At 37.7% G+C, this 21983-nt stretch overlaps 1 protein-coding gene across 1 annotated transcript in view; it reads left to right on the forward strand.

Annotated features, from left to right (window-relative positions):
- The window catches only part of UGCG (UDP-glucose ceramide glucosyltransferase), a 40100-nt gene that overhangs the window by 14297 nt on the left and 3820 nt on the right, over positions 1–21983 (forward strand). Inside the window, exons 2-8 of the mRNA XM_045882927.3 lie at positions 6451–6592; positions 13510–13612; positions 14331–14432; positions 15874–15986; positions 19014–19192; positions 20252–20338; positions 21377–21566. Of these exons, the coding sequence (XP_045738883.1) occupies positions 6451–6592; positions 13510–13612; positions 14331–14432; positions 15874–15986; positions 19014–19192; positions 20252–20338; positions 21377–21566 (916 nt within the window). The remainder of the gene's footprint in view (positions 1–6450; positions 6593–13509; positions 13613–14330; positions 14433–15873; positions 15987–19013; positions 19193–20251; positions 20339–21376; positions 21567–21983) is intronic.

Genomic DNA, 21983 nt, shown 5'->3' on the forward strand with positions numbered 1-21983 from the left:
CCCTCTCGCTGTACCCCCTCCCGCTTGTGTGTGCGTGCGCGTGCTCCCTCTTGAACATAAATAAATCTTTTTTAAAAATGAACTATAACTAAATGTAACAGCAAAGATGAATCTCACTGAAGTCAAAGAAACCAGACACAAATGAGTACATCCCATGGGATTCCATTTAGAGAAAATTGTAATGCTGGCAGAATTAGTGTGTTGGAAGTCGGGACAGTGGTGACTCTCGAGGAGGAGGGTAGTTAGTAGATAGGGACATGGCAGGGCTTCTGGGGTTCCGGTAATATTCTGCTTCTTGATCTGGGTACTGGTTACATGGGTGTTTCACTCTGAGAAAATGCATGTGACTTTACTATATGTGTGTTACCCATCAATAAAAAATACTCTCCCCCACCCTCTTAAAGAAGGACAAGGCCCGTAAGCCAAATGCACGATGGGGAGGTAGAACTGGATTTCCAGTGTAGAACCTGAAACTGAGAAAGTATTGTACAAAGGATCCCGACAGAAAGCAAGTCACCTGCTCTAGGCCCAGGGTAGAAATGGGCACCCATGATAAAGCCTGTGCAATGTGTGGGTGCAGTGGGCTCAAGTCCGTTCTAAGTAATACAGAACCCCTGCCCTGAGATACCAAAGTTAGAAACCAGATACCAAAGCTTGAAGCCAGTAAACCTTGTAGACCCTGTCACAGACACCCCACTTGGAGGACTCCATCACTCAGGCCACTTTTGAGACTCTGGGCAAATGGGCTTTTGATCATATTTTGAAAAATACAGATGTGTTTACAAAACACTGGCTACGGCTAAGGCATCCCCCTGCATCATTTCTCTGGGTGGCAGGCCAACTTAATATATTTCTCGCTTTAAAACATAGCTTGGTTGACTATACATATAAGTTTTATACGGAGAAGAGCTTATATATGTGTGTGCAACTCCCCCATTAGACTGCAGCTCCCTGATGGTCGGGAATTCCCCTGTTCACTCTACCACCAGTGCACAAGGTAATGCCTAGTGTACATTTGGGGTTCAAAAATGATTGTTCAACAAGGGAATGCTAAGTAGGCATGGAGCCCACTGTGTGCTGAGCACAGTGCGGAGTGATTTTGTGTGTGACTTAGTGGATATTTTACTGTTTTTGATAAACATTTCACCTAATTTGTAACAAGGGGCTTTGTCAGTTCTGTTACATAAATCGAAACAATATTCTCCGAAGTAGGATTCTTGTATCCTAGGGTATACTCCACAAGGTGACTCCTTGGGGTATGGAATGAAAATATTGGGGGGTGGGGGAGGAGAGATAGATATGGGAGAAACACAAATGAGAATTTTTTTTAAAGGTCCTATGATATAGTTTAGGTTATAGTTATTTTGAGTAGAAATTTCAGATTTAGTATTAACCAGTTCTCTTCTTCATAAACCCGGAGAGAGCTTCATTGCTGTTGGGTGAGTCAGAATGTGTCTGATAAAATGCTGCATTCTTGATATGAAAAGCTCTCCAAAGGATAGAAGGTACATCTGTATTAGCATTTAAACTAAAATGTCTTTTTTTTTATGTTGTATTTATCACCATACGTTACATCCTTAGTTTTTGATGTAGTGTTCCATGATTCATTGTTTGCGTACAACACCCAGTGCTCCATGCGGTACGTGCCCTCTTTAATACCCATCACCAGGCTAACCCATCCCCCCACCCCCCTCCCCTCTAGAACCCTCAGTTTGTTTCTCAAAGTCCATAGTCTCCTATGGTTCGTCTCCCCCTCCGATTCCCCCCCTTCATTCTTCCCTTCCTGCTATCTTCTTTTTTTTTAACATATAATGTATTATTTGTTTCAGAGGTACAGGTCTGTGATTCAACAGTCTTACACAATTCACAGCACTCACCATAGCACATACCCTCCCCAATGTCTATCACCCAGCCACCCCATCCCACCCACGCCACCCCCCACTCCAGCAACCCTCAGTTTGTTTCCTGAGATTAAGAATTCCTCATATCAGTGAGGTCATATGATACATGCCTTTCTCTGATTGACTTATTTCGCTCAGCATAATACCCTCCAGTTCCATCCACATCTTTGCAAATGGCAAGATCTCATTCCTTTTGATGGCTGCATAATATTCCATTGTATATATATACCACATCTTCTTTATCCATTCATCTGTCGATGGACATCTTGGCTCTTTCCACAGTTTGGCTATTGTGGACATTGTTGCTATAAACATTGGGGTGCACGTACCCCTTCGGATCCCTACCTTTGTATCTTTGGGGTAAATACCCAGTAGTGCAATTGCTGGGTCATATGGTAGCTCTATTTTCAACTTTTTGAGGGACCTCCATACTGTTTTCCAGAGTGGCTGCACCAGCTTGCATTCCCACCAACAGTGTAGGAGGGTTCCCCTTTCTCCGCATCCCCGCGAACATCTGTCGTTTCCTGACTTGTTAATTTTAGCCATTCTGACTGGTGTGAGGTGTTATCTCATTGAGGTTTTGATTTGGATTTCCCTGATGCCAAGCGATGTTGAGCACTTTTTCATGTGTCTGTTGGCCCTTTGGATGTCTTCTTTGGAAAAATGTCTGTTCATGTCTTCTGCCCATTTCTTGATTGGATCATTTGTTCTTTGGGTGTTGAGTTTAATAAGTTCTTTATAGATTTTGGATACTAGCCCTTTATCTGATATGTCATTTGCAAATATCTTCTCCCATTCTGTCGGTTGTCTTTTGGTTTTGTTGACTGTTTCTTTTGCTGTGCAAAAGCTTTTTATCTTGATGAAGTCCCAGTAGTTCATTTTTGCCCTTGCTTCCCTTGCCTTTGGTGATGTTTCTAGGAAGAAGTTGCTGCGGCTGAGGTCAAAGAGGTTGCTGCCTGTGTTCTCCTTTAGGATTTTGATGGATTCCTGTCTCACATTTAGGTCTTTCAACCATTTTGAGTCTTTGTTTGTGTGTGTGGTATAAGGAAATGGTCCAGTTTCATTCTTCTGCATGTGGCCGTCCAATTTTCCCAACACCATTTGTTGAAGAGACTGTCTTTTTGCCATTGGACATTCTTTCCTACTTTGTCGAAGATTAGTTGACCACAGAGTTGAGGGTCCCATTTCTGGGCTCTCTATTCTATTCCATTGATCTATGTGTCTTAAACTAAAATGTCTTAATAAAGAAGAAGGGAAGGGGGGGAATAGAATCAATACTAGACTGTTTAACACTGTTTAAGTTATCCTTATTGTTTTTAATCTAAAGACTTGCCAAAATCAATGGGTTAGTGGTCTGGGTTTCTCTGTATTGGCATGACCTCGTGCAAGTTTTGATAAGTTTAATAGCACTTAAAGATCATGGAGTGGGAAGAGATGAAAAAATTCCTGGGATATCAGGCCTTCTTGTTTTATCCTCCCATGTCTCAAACTGTTCCATGATTTCAGTGTCTTTCCATCCCATTCTCTCTGTGCCACATCCTGAATAATTTCTTCAAATCTAGATTCCAGTTCTCCAGTTCTCTTTTAAACTGTATATGCATTCTTTTGTCCTACTTGTCTATTGAGTTTCTAGTGTCAGTGATTATGATTTTTTTATTTCCCTTGGGTTTTGTTCAAGCATCACAGGTAGTTTGCATTATGGGTTCCAAACCCATGTGTTTGGGTGTTCTCTTGGAAGACTTTTTTCCTTTTATTCCACTTCATTCAGGAGTGAATCCAAGAAGGGAGCATCCCCATCTTCCCACCGTGGGTCAGCATTTTTCTACTTTGCCTTTCAGAGATGCCATATTTATACACAGTGGACAGAACAGAGTTCCCTCATTCTTGTCTCAGGCTTGTCTCCACCAACAGATGTCCCTGGGGCCAGTCAGCATTCCCTCACTCAGAGATTTCTCCTTGTTTCTGACCTGGGAGGTTTCATTTATTTTCCTAACAGTTCAGTTATGTATTTTAAAACAAGCTTTTAATGCATCTATGTTAAACATTATAAATATGTAAGAATTTGTGCATGTGTGTTGGCTTGTATATGCATTTTTAAAAAGTCTCTGGAAGGATGAGTAAGAAACTAATAATGCTGAGAATGGGGGGCAGGGATGACAGGGAGACTTCTTTTGTGTTTAATATCTTCAGTGATTTGAACCATGTGGATATTACTGTCAATCAATTAAATATATAAACTTTTTTTCTCCAGCAGTCTGTATGTTCTGTATTGGATAGGTTTCTCCAGACATCTAGTCTACCATTTTGTTAGGTATGGAATAGTGGTCATATAAATTTTGTTTTATTTTATTTTTATTATTTTTTTTTAGAGAGAGAATGCACGCATCTGAGAGTGGCGGGGGGAGGGGCGTGTTGGGGGAGAGAAAGAGAATCTTAAGCAGGTTCCATGCTCAGCCCCATGCAGGGCTCAATCTCACAATCCAAGATCATGACCTGAGCCAAAATCAAGAGTCGGATGCTTAACAGACTGAGCCGCTTAGGCACTCCTTATTTTATTTTTTTTAGAGAGAGAGAGAGAAAGAGAATGCATACGTGTGCATGGGGGGTGGGGAAGAGGGAGAGAGAATCCTAAGCAGGCACCAGACTCAGTGCAGGCTCAATCCCATGACCCTGAGGTCATGACCTCTGAGCCAGAATCAAGAGTCGGACGCTTAACCAACTGAGCCACCCATGTGCCCCAGTGGTTATATAAATTTTAGATCATGGTTTTACCTCTGGTCAGCCTCTCGATGAACTTGCTAGATGAATATTTTCCAAACTATCTATGGCAGAGGATCAGCTCTTTAAAATATTTCCAGTCTGGCATGGACTGATACTTTGGTAGACTACAATAAAAATAAATACTGATCACATGCTTGGATGGCATGGAAATGTCAAATTGCTGTAACTGTTTCTAAACGCTTTCTCTCCATTTCTTCTTATCGCAGACCAGTAAAAAAGCAAGTTATGCACTAACCACACCAAGTGGCACTACCGGAAATGGTACCCCATTATTCTCCGGTATTTGGGGGCTGTAGATCGGATATTGATACAATCTTGTTCTTTAAAAAATCTCTTACTGGTTTAAATTTTTTCCGTTGTAGGTAACCTGTTTTCTTTCTGTAAAATGTTTTGCGGCCTTATCTGAAACATTAGATATTCCGCTGTGGCACATCCCAGCCTTTAATTAGTTGAACCTGAGCCCATGGCTAACTGCTCTGCATGCTGTTAGTGGTGTACTTTCAGAAGTCATTCATAGATTAATAGTGTATTTCATGGAATCAAAGATGCATTGATGCTGGTGTTTTCTTGATCTTCTAGAAGGTTTCATTGGTTGGTTTTCATGCTACTAATTTAGGACTGCCACTGGATGCCACCAATTGTTAAGACGCCATCGATTTCAGAGATGTTAAAATGTGGAAGAAGGTGTGTCTTAAAATATCTGTGCATGGTCCCGTGATTGTTCTAACCTCTAATTACTGTTGAGTGCTTGGAGACTTGCTTATGAGAAGGAGGAAAGACTTCAGTGACTTCTTTTAGAAACATCACCCCTCGGGGCGCCTGGGTGGCTCAGTCATTAAGCGTCTGCCTTCGGCTCAGGTCATGATCCCGGGGTCCTGGGATCGAGCCCCTCATTGGGCTCCCTGCTCCGCGGAAAGCCTGCTTCTCCCTCTCCCACTCCCCCTGCTTGTGTTCCCTCTTTCGCTGTGTCTCTGTCAAATAAATAAGGTCTTTAAAAAAAAAAAAATAGAAACATCACCACTCTGCTGAAAGGCATCTCTTCTCTTTGTGGTCACACCACGAACATTAACCGGGGCAAATTCTCTCACTAATTGGCTTGAGAACAACGGCTAACTTATCTGTGTGTTGGTGGCACTGGTTATCTTCCAATGGCATTAATAGACATTTTTCTTATCAGTGAGATTTTTTCTTTTTCTTACTTTCAAATTCCTTCTGTCCCATCACTGCCATTCTGATCTTGTGTATATCAGGAGTTCTGCTAGTTATCCCATTTTCTTGCTTGCCGCTCAGGAGTGTAGTACTTTCAGTCGTGTGCTGTGTGGACTGCTTATTATAGAAATTTCTCAGATTTTTCTGGTTATATTTCTCTCTTTCTGGGGAAGATAGGGATTCCTCCCACTGTTGTTATAGTTCTTGGTCTACAGTGATGGCAGTTTGGGAGGAAGGGTGGTTAATATGTGGGCTAACACTGTAATTCATTTCTTCACCATGTATTTATTGAATGCCTCCTCTCTGCTGGGCATGGTTCTCTAAGCACTGAGACTACAGCCATAAACAACAGTCTTCAGCTCCAGCCTTCACTGGAACATTCGTTCTGCTTAGTTCTGGTTTTCCTAAACTGGATGCTTATTTGGTTACATCCCTTCATTTTCAGATAGCTTTTTAAAACTTAGAATTTAGTAATTTCTTGATAGCTTAACACATACTTTATACAGATTTGGCACTAATGTGTTCTGCAGAAATGACGTAAACATCATTTGCTTTTTAGCCGATTACACCTCAACAAGAAGGCAACGGACAAACAGCCGTATAGCAAGCTCCCAGGCGTGTCTCTTCTGAAGCCCCTGAAAGGGGTAGATCCTAACCTAATCAACAACTTGGAGACATTCTTCGAATTGGATTACCCCAAAGTAAGTACAGCCTTGTACTCATTAGGAATGGGTGAGAGCTTTTCTTCTTTTCTTTCTTTCTTTCTTTCTTTTTTTCTTTTCTCTCATGGTAAACCCTTAAAGAGGCATTTTGACTGTAAAAGGTAGAGGTATTAAAAAAACGCATGATGATGTTGGCCTCATACAATGATGCTGCAATAGCAGCAGTTACAGGACAGAATTGGGGTTGAGGAAGGGGTGCGGATTCCTTCTGTAACCTTGTAACCACCTGCATGTCCATCTGAATTAGAAATCCCAGAGTAGACCTCCTGGAACTCAGACACTGTTAAGTCCCTGATAGTTTGAATATAAAAATCTTGTTCCATGAGAGTTGTATGTGAACGACAGGAGGAAAAGGCAGTGCGAAAGAAAAAACAGTGTTTAGTGGTCTGAAATGAGATTCGAGAGAGCTAGAAGTAAACGTAAATTCCCTTGAGAAATCTGGCTTTTGAGCCAAGAATAGGTTACAGTTAGCAGTAAGATGGGGCTTCCTCATACCTAATTTCTAATTTCTTTATCTTTCTGGGTTTTAATGCCTAATTGTATTGTTCGTATCATTTATCTATACAGTCTGTAGATCTGTGAACTCAACGTACTCCTTTGGCGAACTCCCGGTTTTCTTGAGATGACAGTATTCTTTTTATCTCTTCCCTTTAATATTCCACCTGTAGTTTCTTAGGAGAACTTACTAAATCAAGAGATTTATGTATCTAGCTTTATTGCAGCTTTTTAAATTGCCTCTTTGAAACACCGCTTTTGAATGTGTCTTTACATTTCTACCTGCTTGATCATTCAGTCCCTTGAATTTTCCTCCAAGGTCTTGTGTCAGTTTTTACACTGACTGTCCAGTTTGTCCATAGTTTTTGCCACTTGGAGACCCTTCCCCTCCTATTTCTTTAGGGCAGTGTATCTCAGGTTGTGAGAAGGAAAACAATACACACCACATTTCTTAGGGTGACACTCTTTATTTCTTTTCTTTCAGCCCGTATTTTTCTCGGTAGCATCAATGAAAAGAATAGAGAAGACACAGATGTAATAGCCTTAATACACCTCTTATTAAGTATGTGGACACGAGTATAATTGGTTATTTTTTAGTGTTGTTTTTATATTAGTGCTTTTAAAGTTTGGAAGTGGGTATTTGAAGCTAATTTGAAGCAAAACAGTCATGTATTTTTCTTCTAGTCTGTGTGTGTGTGTGTGTGTGTGTGTATGCACGCAGTATGTATCCAATAAATTGAATATGCAATTTTTAAAAAATAAGATACATACTTGATGTTTTTAAACTAAAAGTGCAAAAAGTGTACTTTTGTAATTTAGGAAGAATGATACAAATAAAATTAATTAGAAAAATGGAAGGTTTTCAAACCTCACATTATGTAAGTAAATGCAAAGAGAATTTTTTAATGAATATTTTCATTGGTAATTAAATCTCATTATTATTAAATATTTCATTGATTATTATTAAGCTAGAATCATGCATTTATCCTTGTGAAACTTGATGTCACATTTTAATTGTTTAATCATCCCACCCTATCCCCATTCACCCACTCTCAGAACTTAGTTATGGAACTTTTAGGTTGGGTCCTTGGGAGATGATGGAATTGAATTGGTTGCGGAAGTTAGTGTGGGTTTTAGTTGTAGAAAGAGTTTCTAAAAATAACCCAGGAACATATGTATCCATTAATCCTGAACATTTGGGACAAATCAATAATTGTTTTCTTCTGAATGAATGAAGATTTTTTTTTTATTACAATTTGAAATTATCTCAAGAGCTCTAGTTTTTGCTTCTTTTTGCACTTACGTCATTGAGGTATTGTGGAGAAAGCTGTTTTGATACTTATAAAATGAGGAACCACATATATAAGAGATTGTTTTTATTCTTTTTTCAGAACTTTACTAATTATAAAAGTACTGTTTGTTAGCTGTGTAAATAGAAAATATAGAAAGTGGAGGGAAAGTGCTAGGGACCTGCAATCTAAAGGAAACCTTGGACCTCCTAGCATTTTATTGGCTTTTTAAAAGACCAAGCCCAGTGGCAAATGTTCCACAAGAAACTGAAGTTAAACTGCTGAAATTCCACAAATCTAAGTGTGAACAGACAAGTTGCTTATGTCACCCATGAGGCATGTAGTCCTGAAAGGGACATCTGTGTGACTGCCAGGCCCAGCAGACTTTACTGTTGGCTTTTTTTCGAGTGTGAACATTGTTTTCCAGAAGTATGTCCAGTTTCATTCTGGACATAAGGTTTTCCTCCTGATTTGATTCCGAACATTATAGACCATTCTGGAAAAAGAACATGTTGAAGTTCAGAAATTTTATTTAATTTTGGACACATGCAAGATTTACTGCTGGTACTTGTTCTGAATTTCTGGGTTTAAATTTTGGTGAGAATCGTTACTATACTAATTGCCCTGAAAGATTTCTGTACTTTACATATCTTGTCAATCCACTTATTTTGGGTTTTTTGGTTTTTTTTTAAGATTTTATTTATTTGAGAGAGAGAACACATGGACCGGGGGGTGGGGGACAGAGGGAGAGGAAGTCTTATTAAGCAGACTCTGCACTGAGCTCGAAGCCTGACTTGGGGCCCCATCCCAGGACCCCAAGATTGCGACCTGAGCCAAAACCAAGAGTTGGGACACTTAACCATCTGTGTCACTCAGGAGCCCCAATCCACTTTTTCTTTCTTTTTTTTTTTTTTTAAGATTTTATTTATTTGAGAGAGAGAGCGTGAGCACAAGCAGGGGGAGCAGCAGCAGAGGGAGAGGGAGAAGCAGACTCCCCGCTGAGCAAGGAGCCCCACACGGGACTCTATCCCAGGACGCCGGGATCACGACCAGAGCCGAAGGCAGCCGCCCAATGGACTGAGCCACCCAGGCACTCCTCCACTTACTTTGATATTTATTCCTTGGGGGAAAAAAATAATGAAAAAGCCATACAATTCATTTTCCGCAAAATTGAGCACTCAGCTTGGTGTCAGCATAGACGGCGTTTTAGGGAGAGATTTAGCTGCGGAGGGAAGATGCAGCAATGTCTCAAATGGCTTGACAGCTTTATGTTAGTAAATTCTGGCCATATGAAGAGTTTTTAAATTAAATGATCAGAGTTATTACCAGAGTGAGGCTGTGGTAATAATGGTGGGTTTTTTGTCTTTTTTGCAAATACAGAATTGGTTTAAAATGTTGCAAGTCCGGTGCCATGTTTGAACTCTTTCTTGCTGGTAGTGTAGTTACCCTTAACAGGATCTAAACAAAGAATTAGAGAAGACAGAAAATCGAATCCATTATCAAAAGACCAAGCACAATATATGTGGTGAATCTGCAAGATAGGAATTTGCCAAGTAAATTTGGAAAACTGTATAGACAATTTCTTGAAAATAGAGAAGTATGTAATATTACTTGTCCAAACTTTGAATTCAGAGCTGTGTTCTTATGAAACATCTCCTTCCTGGCATCTGTCTTTCACTCAGAAGTTATCCTAAGGATAAATGCATTAACTTAACAAGTGTATTAATCACTCCATGCCAGAGAATGTTCTAGGCATTTGTGGTTTAAATCTGTTCTGTTATAGAAAATTCATATTCTGCTGTCATCCAAATATCATCATAAAATTTTTCTGTAAAAATGTGTAGTTATTTATAGAATAGTTCAAGATATTTCTACTTGATATGCAATATGATTGATTAATATCATTAAAACAGTTTTCTATTTTAAGAGGATGTTTTATTTTGTTTGCTATAGTGCAAAGTTTATCAGTGAGGTTTTTCTAATGTTATTTATATACCTAAATCTAATATTATGTATGCATCTGAATTTATTTGTAAAAACTGAAAAGTAGCATTCATTATTGCTGTTTCAGATATTCAGTTCTTAAATATCAAAGGGCTGAATCTCAGTTTGTGGATTTCCTACACCTCTCTTGTTCTCAGCCTTTCAGTCATTGCACTGTTTGAAAAGAAAAAGGGAAAATTAGCCAGTTTAGCTATTTGTATAGTAACCTTACCAAAGAGTTGTGGAACACTAACCTTCTTATCTAAACTACTCTGGGGTTTATTTCTAGACTTTATGTATTCATAATACACCGATTTATAATGGAATTCACTATATCTTGTAGCCCTTTCAGATTTATAAAGTAAATGTTATCTTGAAATATTTTTAAAGTGTAATATTTTTAATAAACATTATGTTTTTGAACATATATACTTATGTCCGATCCTTAAGATAATATAAAAATATCCAGGGGCACCTTGGTGGCTCAGTTAAGCCTCCACCTCTTGATTTCAGCTCAGGTCATGATCTCAGGGTCGTGAGATCCAGCCCACATTGGGCTCTGCGCAGAGTCCGCTTGTCCCTCTCCCTCTGTTCCTCTGCCCCCGCCCCCCGCCAACTCATGCACTCTCTGTCTAAATAAGTAAATAAACACAGTCTTTAAAAAACATTTCAGAAATTTTTTTTGTATTAACTAAGAAAGCCTTTAACCAATTTGATAATGTTGTGTTTTGCCAGTTGCAGGGTAGTTGGAGTGACTTAACTATTCTAATAGAGATTCCTAGCAAATAAAATGTTTGATCAAACTGAAGACACAGGTGATTATCACAGCTAAAAAACGAACACCTGGTTAAAATCTCATACTTTAGGAAATACGTGAAATGCTTACCTCCTATTTGGTATGATTTTCATTTTCAATTTCAGAAACAAGCAAAAGTTATGTTTTTTTTAATAAGAGTCTTAACGTTTTTTAGATAATGTGAATTGAGTTTTATTTGTACCCTGGCTAATCAGGAGGTTTTTGATTTTTGTTTAAAATTAAGTTTAAGAGGTATAATCAATAAAAATAAAAACTTTAATTTTTTGAAGTATTTATTTTAGAGAGTACAAGCGGGGGGAGGGGCAGAGGGAGAGAGAAAATCTCAAGCGGACTCCCTGCTGAGCAGGGAGCCCCATGTGGAACTCCAGCTCTCAGGACCCTGAGAGCATGACCTGAGCCGAAATGAAGAGTTGAACACAACTGACTGAGCCACCCAGGTGCCCCTAAAATAAAAATTTTAAATCTTGCATTTGAAGAAAGGTAAACTCTGCCTCCTTTGAAATCATTTCTAGAACATATATTTTACAAAGTTTTTTCATTATATTTTATGGAATTATATCACTTATGAATATCCCTTTCACTGTATTCGCTCATACCTGCAAAACAACATAAATTATAAAAGCATTAAAGAAACCATGCGGTGTTTGGAAAAACAAGGAATTCTTTACCACAAGCCTGGCTGAACAGCTTGCTCTAGTAGGGAAGCCAGTTGTTACTTTTACCCTTTGGAAGGTCACTTAATCTTTCTGATCTTCATTGTTAAGGTCAGTACCTTTTGGCTGGTTCAGCCAAACATTGTTTTGAGAGTCAGGTTGCAAGGATGACTGATGCTTTATAGGACCTAAGAGTCAACCCTTTGGGAAATTCAAGGGTGTGGGCCAGAGTGGTGTCCTTCCCATCCTCCGATTTTTATCTGGTCCCTGAAGACTGGGTAGTTGTAAAGTTGGTTTTGATACCTCCTGAGTGGCAATTTTGGTCAGTCATTATTAAAGGTAGATAGTTGATAGAATGTATGCTAATAATAGGTGGAAAGTATGAGGGAAGTATACATTGTTTTCCCCTCTACTTAATTATTGAGAAAACTTTTTTTTTTTTTTTTTGCACTTAAAAAATCGTATTACCTCCTTCTTTGACCTTAGTCCTGGCCCCTTTTCATACTCAGCCACCAATTTCCATATTGCCAGTTTTTGCTGAGTTTCCCCTTTACGTGGGCTAGTCCCTGTATGTTAGACACTTAAAAAGTTATGTCTTTAGTTCTTTTTATTTTTTAGGACCCATGGATTTGTTATTTTTTTCATGGACATAATTAACCTCCCTCCTTTGCTTAAAAATGCCAACCCCATTTTAGAAAAAGATTGGTAGGAAATTTGTTGCAGAGTCAGCATGAATTTAGCAGCACTTCTGGAAAAAGAAATTACTACTTAGAATACCCCATAAAATATTGAAGTAGCATCTTTGTATGTGAAAGCAGATACTTTTTAAAAATTTAGTAGTTTACTAATTGGTAACTTAAAGTTTAGCTCAAGATTTTATAAACCTGGTTATATGTCAGAATCACCCCGTGAGTTCTAATTCAAAAGTCAGAGTGGGGCCTAGTATTCTCTTCTTTAAATAAATATCCCAGGGTAACGGACCAAACCAGTCAAGTGCAAAGAAATGACTTCCTAACCTACTGAGCAGAATAGAACCCTGGGTATTTTCATTGTTAAAAGGCTAACCGTGCTTTTCAGGATGATAGATTTTTAGTCAAATTCTATTTTATTTCAGAAATTACTATACAGCAAAAATCTAAACTCCCTTTGTCCTTTTCATGCGAAGAGTTTGGGAAAGTGCTTTAAATTGATCATAAGGGGAATTGATACGTAACTGATAGCACCTTCATGAAATGATAAATTCAGAGACCAAGCTTCTAGAGAACAGAGGGGGTGTTTATTTTGCTTTCTATGTTGCGTTTACACTGCTGGGCACCCTGTGAGTATTTGGTAAAGCTTCGGAGCCACAGAGAAGCTTGAGATCCAGTTTAATTACCAGGTCATGCCTATCTGGGAATGGCCCTCAGCTGTGAGGGCTGCCAGGCCCTTCATGATCTCTTCTGCTTGCAAATAGGCCCCTGTTCAGGGGGAAGCTGCGCTCAATTAAAGCAACACTTGATACCATAAGTGTTTGCATCCATTATGAGTACTCTCTTAACTTTTAAACTGTGTGTGTACAATTGCTTGTTTTTCCTAACGCCTTTTTATCAGTCAGCAAATACTAATAATGTGCTTATTTTTGTAAGAGATTAATTTACATAAAATGTGTTCTTTGACTAGTATGAAGTCCTCCTTTGTGTACAAGATCATGATGATCCAGCCATTGATGTATGTAAGAAGCTTCTTGGAAAATACCCAAATGTTGATGCTAGATTGTTTATTGGTAGGTAACAACTTACTTCTGCAATAATCCTTTTGCTTTAATAATATTAAGTATCAGCAATCTTTGTATTAAACTAGAGTGAAGTTATTAGCGTGTTTGCTTTATGCATGTTGGAGTAGTGATAGGATATGTTTATATCCTTTTGAGAAAACTTAAGTTCTAAAAACACAGGTTTTTTCATATCTGGGATTAACAAAATAACAACAAAAAACCCCTACTCCCTCCCCCCCCCATTACCCTGTTTTCTCAATCAGACATGAGAGTCTGTTTTTTTGTTTCTTTAATATTTTCAATCTGTGGGCTTTTCTATATCACATTCACTGTAATTGGGAGTGATCGATAGAATTTGCTCTTATGATATTGCAAAAAGAATATATATATATATTTTTTAATGTTTTTCAAAAGCCTATAGGCTTATTCTGAAGACTTGTAGAGAGATATTTGCCATTAAACATTGATTCATACTTACTACTGATGCATTTAAGAACTAAAAAACTGAAAATAATGTTTTCAAAGAAATTAATTCTCTTTGAGAATGAACAATTTCTTTCTAAATGTTACGAATAATAAGGAATGTTAAGCATAATGATAAAGTATGTTTGTTTAAATTATTATGTATGAAAGTACTTTTCACTTCTCTCTACCCTATATCTGTATTATAGAAAATATTTTCAGTATTGCATGAATCTTTTTCACTGTTGCACCTTTACATTTTTAGGTGGCAAAAAAGTTGGCATTAATCCTAAAATTAATAATTTAATGCCAGGATATGAAGTTGCAAAGTATGATCTGATATGGATTTGTGATAGTGGAATAAGAGGTGAGCTTCTTTTTATTTATTTCACAAAACTATCCATTTGATGGTAAAATGCCAAAAGCAGTCTGAAAATATATTTGTCAGTCCTTTTTATTTGCCTAACAAAGTAATTTATTTCATCTTATTTCATGGTAAAATGCCAAGTTACACTTACTAAGATTTGGAATTTTGTAATGCTAACCTAGAATGTTACATGTATAAAAATATTTTTGCTTTAAAGAGAAAATTCCAGCTATTAAGAAAAAGATAGTCATGGTCCATTTTACAGCCCCTTATATAAGATTTTTCATAGTTGTAAATTTTCCCTTGTTCATGATCTGTTTGTGACACCAACAATATACTATCTCACACAAAATGTAGTTCACAGAAATTAATAGGTGAATGTATTACCAAAATACAGACATGGCTTATTTTAGTAGGAAGGCGTTTATATACTGAAATTATAATTTGCAGTTTTGCATTTTTAAATATTTATATCTAATTACCACAAGTTTCTCGACCTTAGCATTTTGGACTGGATAGCTCTTTGTTGCTGAGGCTGCCCTGTGGGATGGTTAGCGAGTATCCCGGGCCTCTACACACTGAATGCCAGTCGCACCTCTTTCTTGGTTGTGACAACCAAAAACTGTCTCTAGACGTTGCAAAATGTCCCCTGCAGGGCAGCAGTTGAGAACCACTGTATTTAAGGTCCAAGTACACTTTATAGAGTAGATTTCGTTCGAAAGACTTGAAGGAAATAAAAATAAAGTCATGTAAAAAGATATGAGATGTTTGCTATTTGAAGAGGGGACAGTGATTTAAATTTTTTTATTAGCTTAAAATGCAGATTTGAAACTAATAGAAGTGTGGCATGCCTAATTAATCAGGATCATTACAGATCTCTCAGTTCGTGGTCAGAGATTATGTTCATTCTTCGTGTTTGCTATGTTCAGTTGTTTTTCTCAAATATTTGTTACGTTTTCATAACATGTACACATCTCTGTCAAGTATCATCCCATTCAGTTCGCATTAGCATTAGCGGTTTTAGGAGATAGGATATCTCATACCCTCTAAGAAAGTGGAGGCTCATTTCCTATAGTTAGAGAATGCTAAAGGACCGAGGTCCTTTAGAGCTCTGCTCCTGTACCTTTTCTTTTAGGACATACTGTCTCTAGTCCAGTTTGGAGGTTCTGAAACAGGGAGAGTAACATTTTCAAGGTATATCCTGTCTCTGGTACATGTTAGGTATTTATTAGCCTGAAAATGTATCGTGTAAATTAGCTTATCATGTATTATACCTTTTTTGAGATGTGTATTCTTAGAAAAGTGATTGAGAATGATTCTATTAGATCCAAATATAAAAAAAGGATAATAGCTCACAAAATATGTTTCACATTAGTGGGCACTTTACTAAAAATTTTTTTTCTCTCTCTCCCTTGCCACCTTTTTGTTTTTTTCATTGTAGTAATTCCAGACACACTCACTGACATGGTTAACCAAATGACAGAGAAAGTAGGCCTGGTTCATGGTCTGCCTTATGTAGCAGACAGACAGGGCTTTGCCGCCACATTAGAACAGGTAAGTATGGTGGTCATATGTAATATTCCTATTGTCACATCCCTCATCTACCAGAAACCTGAGACTAGTTTAAGTCTGAGAGTTGGGATGAGCTACCCGAAGTTAACTGTGATTAAGTCTGTTTTAACCTGCTAGGTGCTGACATCCTCAAGATGAGAGTAGTTGTTTTATTAGTGAAGACATTTTTGGGCCCCTGGAATCACTCACAGCTGAACTTAACTGCCCTCTGGCAGAGAAGGAATATGCACAGGAAACCTCTTACGGTCTCGTCACCAGCTGAACAGAGTGTATTCTTTCTCCTTAGGGCTCTCGCTCTCAGATCTAGAGTTAGGTTCTAGACTACTGATTTACATAAAAGCACATGGCATATAATTCTTTCAGAGATCCAGTCTGAAAAGAATCTTTTTTAAATATCACAGAATATTTTAGTTTTTAAAGATTTTATTTATTTGTCAGAGAGAGAGTGTGTACAAGCAGGGGGAACGGCAGGCAGAGGAAGAAACAGGCTGCCCGCTGAGCAGGGAGCCTGATGTGGGACTCAATCCCAGGACGCTGGGATCATGACCTGAGCCGAAGGCAGATGCTCAACCAAGTGAGCCACCCAGGCATCCCCAGAGTATTTTAAATATACAAAAAAGGGAAAATTATTCATACAAATCATTATAAAATCCATTTGATGTCCTACTTTTTTTAAAGTTTTTTTTTTTTTTTTTTAATTTGAGAGGGGAGAGCGTTCTGGAGCTTGGCTGGGGGTGGGGCGCAGAGGGAGAGAAAGAGGGAGAAGCAGACTCCCCGCTGAGCAGGAAAGCCTGACATGGGGGGGACCCTTGATCTCAGGACCCCGAGGTCATGATCTGAACCAAAGACAGGCGCTTAACCAACTGAGCCACCCAGGCACCCCTGTTTGATTTCCTTTAAAAACAGATTTCTAAAAGTTACCTGAGAAACTTACTTTGGGTTTTCCTTTTTTTTTTTCTCTTCACCCTATAACAGAAATATAAACTATAAATTTTAGAAAAATAAAAGAAGCAAAAATAAAAAACAACCCATAACCCTACCTATTAGAGGAAGTTTCTATTTTTTTCTATGTGCTTTTAAAAAATAAGTTGACTTTTGTCACTTCATTAGCTTTTCTCCATATCATTAATAACTTTTTAGAAAGTTATTAATTTTTATGGGCTGTGTCACAGTCTATCATATGTATGTTCTATACTTGATTTAACCATTCCTGTGCTGTTACACATTTGGGAAGAAAAACTTGCCTTAATGTCATCAGGGAAGGATATACGGTTGTAGTCTTCTAAATATATCAAATTGCTTTTAAGCATATCTGCACTTATATTATTTTGTATTTCAGTCTTGTGATTACCACAGATCTAAGGGGGTAAAGGCACATTGTGAGTGGAATTTAACCTTTGGCAATTTGAGCTATGAGCTCTTAATATTGCCTATGAATATATTTGTCCTATTGCAAGAAATTGTTAAATCTTTAAATAGTGGAGTTTTTGTTTATTAAGAAAAACTCTGAGCCGCTACTTTAAAATAAAATACTTTTTATTCTTATATGCCACATTGTATTTTTGTTTTAGAAATATCCAAGTTGATGTATATGGCAGTGGTATACCACATCTTCTAGATCACGGTCAGTCCCTTAGGTTAAATTTAATCCTTAAAGGCCCCTTTTGCCGTACTTAGAGTGAATGGAAATAGAGGGATTGTTTCAAGTCTGTAAAGAAATCCTGGGAGCCGTTGACATAGTCCCTATTTACACCTCATTCTTAAAGCCCCACATAATAACTGCTTAAGGAATTAAGATGTGTGCTTCTGGTCTTATATATTTGGTTCAGTTCAGTCCCACAAACATCAAAGCTTCATTGAAGTCTGGACATAGGGTAGGTAGCAAGAATCCTCTTCTTCATCACCCCTGATAATTCTCTTGTTCCACGCTGTGTGCATAACTCCTGCCATTGAGAAAAATCACCGTTCTCCTCTCAAGCTAATTGGAAAAGGCAGCATATCTCAGATGTAAATAATAATGTTTTATGTCTAATAGGGTGATGACCATTTTATTCTACCACTAATTTAGCAACTTGCATAGCTCATGACTTCAAAGCATATCTAGGGAAAGGGGCAGTAAAATGGGAGACAGAATTTTAGTATCTACCCTCTTTATGAAAAATACATTGAAAAATAACATTGGGGAACTCGGGGAAAAAGCTCAGTGACTTGGGCAGGAAGCGGCTAGCTATGAAAGGAATTAAAATAGGATTGTCCTGTAGGTTGATACACCTATGGGTGGTGTTTGTATGTATGTATGCATGTGTGAGTACACATGTACATTCACGTACATACACTTGTATATGTAGGTGTGTGTGTGTGTCATTACACGAACATTTGATAGTAGGCTATGTAAAATATTTGTTAATATTTGACATGTCAGTGAATGATATTTTTACCTAATTTATTTTATATCCCAGTTACGTTTTATTTGGATAATCTTTGAATCTTGCAGCTTTATGGAACACAATATTTATCTGAGAATAGAATACACTTTTTTTTTTCCCAGAAGTATATTTTTCTTTGTAATAGTGGTAACAAGAATAGTCAATCTAGGGGCATCTGGGTGGCACAGTTGGTTGAGCGTCTGACTCTTGGTTTCGGCTCAGGTCATGATCTCATGGTCGTGGGATCGAGCCCCACATTGGGCTCCTCGCTCAGTGCAGTCCGCTTGAGAGTCTCTCTCCCTCTGCCCCTGCCCCCTGCTCACATGCTCTCTCTCTCGCTCTCTCTAAAATAAATAAATCTTGAAAAAAAAAAAATAGAATAGTCAATCAAATAAGAAATTACTGATTGCCCGCTACATGTAAATGTTATTTTGTAATAACTTTTATTCAGGTAATTATATAAGAATAATAAGATACTCAGTCATACTTAAAGGAGGTTCATTAGGAAAAAAAAAATGTTTATAAATACCATACTTTTAACATAACATTCTAATTACACATAAATGTTCTTTTGTTTTGGCAGGTATATTTTGGAACTTCTCATCCAAGGTCATATATCTCTGCCAATGTAACTGGTTTCAAATGTGTGACGGGAATGTCTTGTTTAATGAGAAAGGATGTTTTAGATCAAGCAGGAGGGCTTATAGCTTTTGCTCAGTACATTGCTGAAGATTACTTTATGGCCAAAGCCATAGCTGACCGGTAAGCAAACGAAATGACATCAGGCTGTAGTAGTCTTAAACCAACTCCTGTTGGTTTATTGTATTTTTTAAACCCATGGGTTTGGGGCTATTTTATTTCTTGCTGGTGAGTACAGAATAGGTTAATATTTTACAAAGTAATTCCTATTATTCATAGATACATTATGAAAGAAATAAGTGAGGAAAATAAGTGTTCTGATTCTTTTAGATTCTTTAACGTGGTTTGACATTAAAAGAAGCTTCTCTGTGATTATAAATTTACATTATTATAGATGTAAATTTCTATGTGTTTTAGAAGAATTAAAAATATTAGTGCAGTCATAAGCCAGCAGGTGAAAATTTAAAGAATATGATTTCGCATTTTGGAATTTCTCAGTAGATTATTTGGTGCTTTGCTATGAAGCCACCTAACGATTCACAGAATGACTTAATAACATTTCTCTGTCACAAAATACTTGTTTGCTTTTAAAAGGGTTTTCATTGCCTTGTGTGATAATTTACTAAAGATAAGATTTTAAAAATTGAGGTATGCTTTTAAAATTCTTTCATGATGTTATTCATGTGGCTCATAGTTTCATAGTGTTTCCCATGAGATACATAATGCTGCATTTTGTTTGCATTTCTTGTTGAATATCCACAACATGTGGATATCTTGTTGATACGCACGTATCACATGTATCTCCCACCCCCCCACCCCCCCATTTGAGCTGGTGGTTTTTTGGTTTTGGTTTTGTTTAGTAGTGATCAGGGACTAAACTATGAAATACAGAACCCACTCCACTTAGTACTTTCAGAATGTCTGTATTTTAAGTTCTTAAACTGTAAACGGAGGGGTTGTAGTTCCTTCCAGCTGTAGATGGTACTGTCATGGGCCTGTGTAATTGCTAAAATATCCATAAGTATGATACACCCCAAGTAGGGTGCTAATCCTGAGAACTAGGCTCCCCCTGAACACCCAACAGTTGCTTCCTCTTTATAGTGATGAGTAAATGCATAGTCAGTCATGCCTGTATGTGTTCATCATCAACATAGTACATTTTATAATTGTCTTAATTTTCAGAGGCTGGAGGTTTGCGATGTCCACTCAGGTTGCAATGCAAAACTCTGGCTCTTACTCAATTTCCCAGTTTCAATCCAGAATGATCAGGTAAATCAGCTGGTTTTTTTCTTTTTATACTTGGTTAAAAGAAAAAGGGTGGGGGGAGTAATTTTTACATGGTCTAACTTGGTATTTAAAATATCTAAAAGTCAAATTTTGCTTAGTTCCAGAAAAGAGAGTTTAACATCATTATTAAAATAAATTTATTGTATAAATACATTTTCTTTGCTGTGTAACCCTGGAAGCATTCAATAAAGAGATGTTGAGGTGGGTGGGGGGTGGGGTAACTGGGTGATGGACATTAAGGAGGGCACATGATGTAATGAGCACTGGGTGTTAAATGTAACTGATGAATCACTAAATTCTACCTCTGAAACCAGTAATACAGTATATTTAACTAAGTTGAATTTAAATAAAGAGTTTTTAAAAAGAGGGGTGCCTGGGTGGCTCAGTTAAGCGTCTGCCTTCGGCTCAGGTCATGATCCCAGGGTCCTGGGATCAAGCCCCGCATTGGGTTCCCTGCTCAGTGGGAAGCCTGCTTCTCCCTCTGCCCTTCCCCCTGCTTGTGTTCCTTCTCTTGCTTTGTCTCTCTCTGTCAAATAAATAAAATCTTTAAACAAAAAAAAAAGGGGCGCCTGGGTGGCTCAGTTGGTTGGGCGACTGCCTTCGGCTCAGGTCATGGTCCCGGAGTCCTGGGATCGAGTCCCACATCGGGCTCCCGGCTCAGCGGGGAGCCTGCTTCTCCCTCTGACCCTCTCCCCTCTCATGCTGTTTCTCTCTCTCTCAAATAAATAAATAAAATCTTTAAAAAAAAAAAAAAGAATTAAAAAGATGTTGAGAATTTGATTTCTTTAATTTGCTGATCTCTGTTTTCTAACTTTCTATATTTTGACTTCTATAATCCATACAAATGAATTTATAGACTTTTTTATATATACTGAATAAAAATAGAAAAGGAATTCATTAAATACTCTTTAAAGAGAGGGCCTTTATATTATAGGGTAAAGAGCTGATCATTTGGGGGGGAAATTGATTAGTCTTGTAACCAAGCTGTTGTTTAAAGAATATCTTTTTTTTTTTTTTAAGGTGGACCAAATTGCGAATTAACATGCTTCCTGCTACAATAATTTGTGAGCCAATTTCAGAGTGCTTTGTTGCCAGTTTAATTATCGGATGGGCAGCCCACCATGTATTCAGATGGGATATTATGGTATTTTTCATGTGTCATTGCCTGGCATGGTTTATATTTGACTACATTCAACTCAGGGGTGTCCAGGTATGTGGATAGGCATGAAAAGGTTGGCAGTCATTTGGTAGAACTAAAACTATTTTAATTTAGAAAAGGTTGAAGAAATCTATCTGAGCCATTCTTTAGCTTCCCATTGAAGGTTAATATCAGGTTTAAACATTACTTTCCTTAGTAGAATGCGGATGCAAAACTCAACTTGATTTTCAACTTTCAGTTGGTAGTTATACTATGACTTTTATTAAGGCTCAAAAAATAATGTAATAAAATGATTTTTATTAAGGCTCCCCAAAGAATCAAGTATTCAAACTAAAATAGGTCAGGATAGCCATGATTTTAATGGTTTTTCTACTCATCATTAACACTTTTTAACAGATATAGCATGGCAGTTAAATCATATAAAGAAGCAGGCTTGATTTTTATGTAGTGTATTTAAAAGAGTGAAAT

The sequence above is a fragment of the Mirounga angustirostris genome, unplaced genomic scaffold (genome assembly GCF_029215605.1).
Source record: "Mirounga angustirostris isolate CCGP_5_RB_7025 unplaced genomic scaffold, mMirAng1.0.hap1 SCAF_15, whole genome shotgun sequence".
Lineage (NCBI taxonomy): Eukaryota > Metazoa > Chordata > Mammalia > Carnivora > Phocidae > Mirounga > Mirounga angustirostris.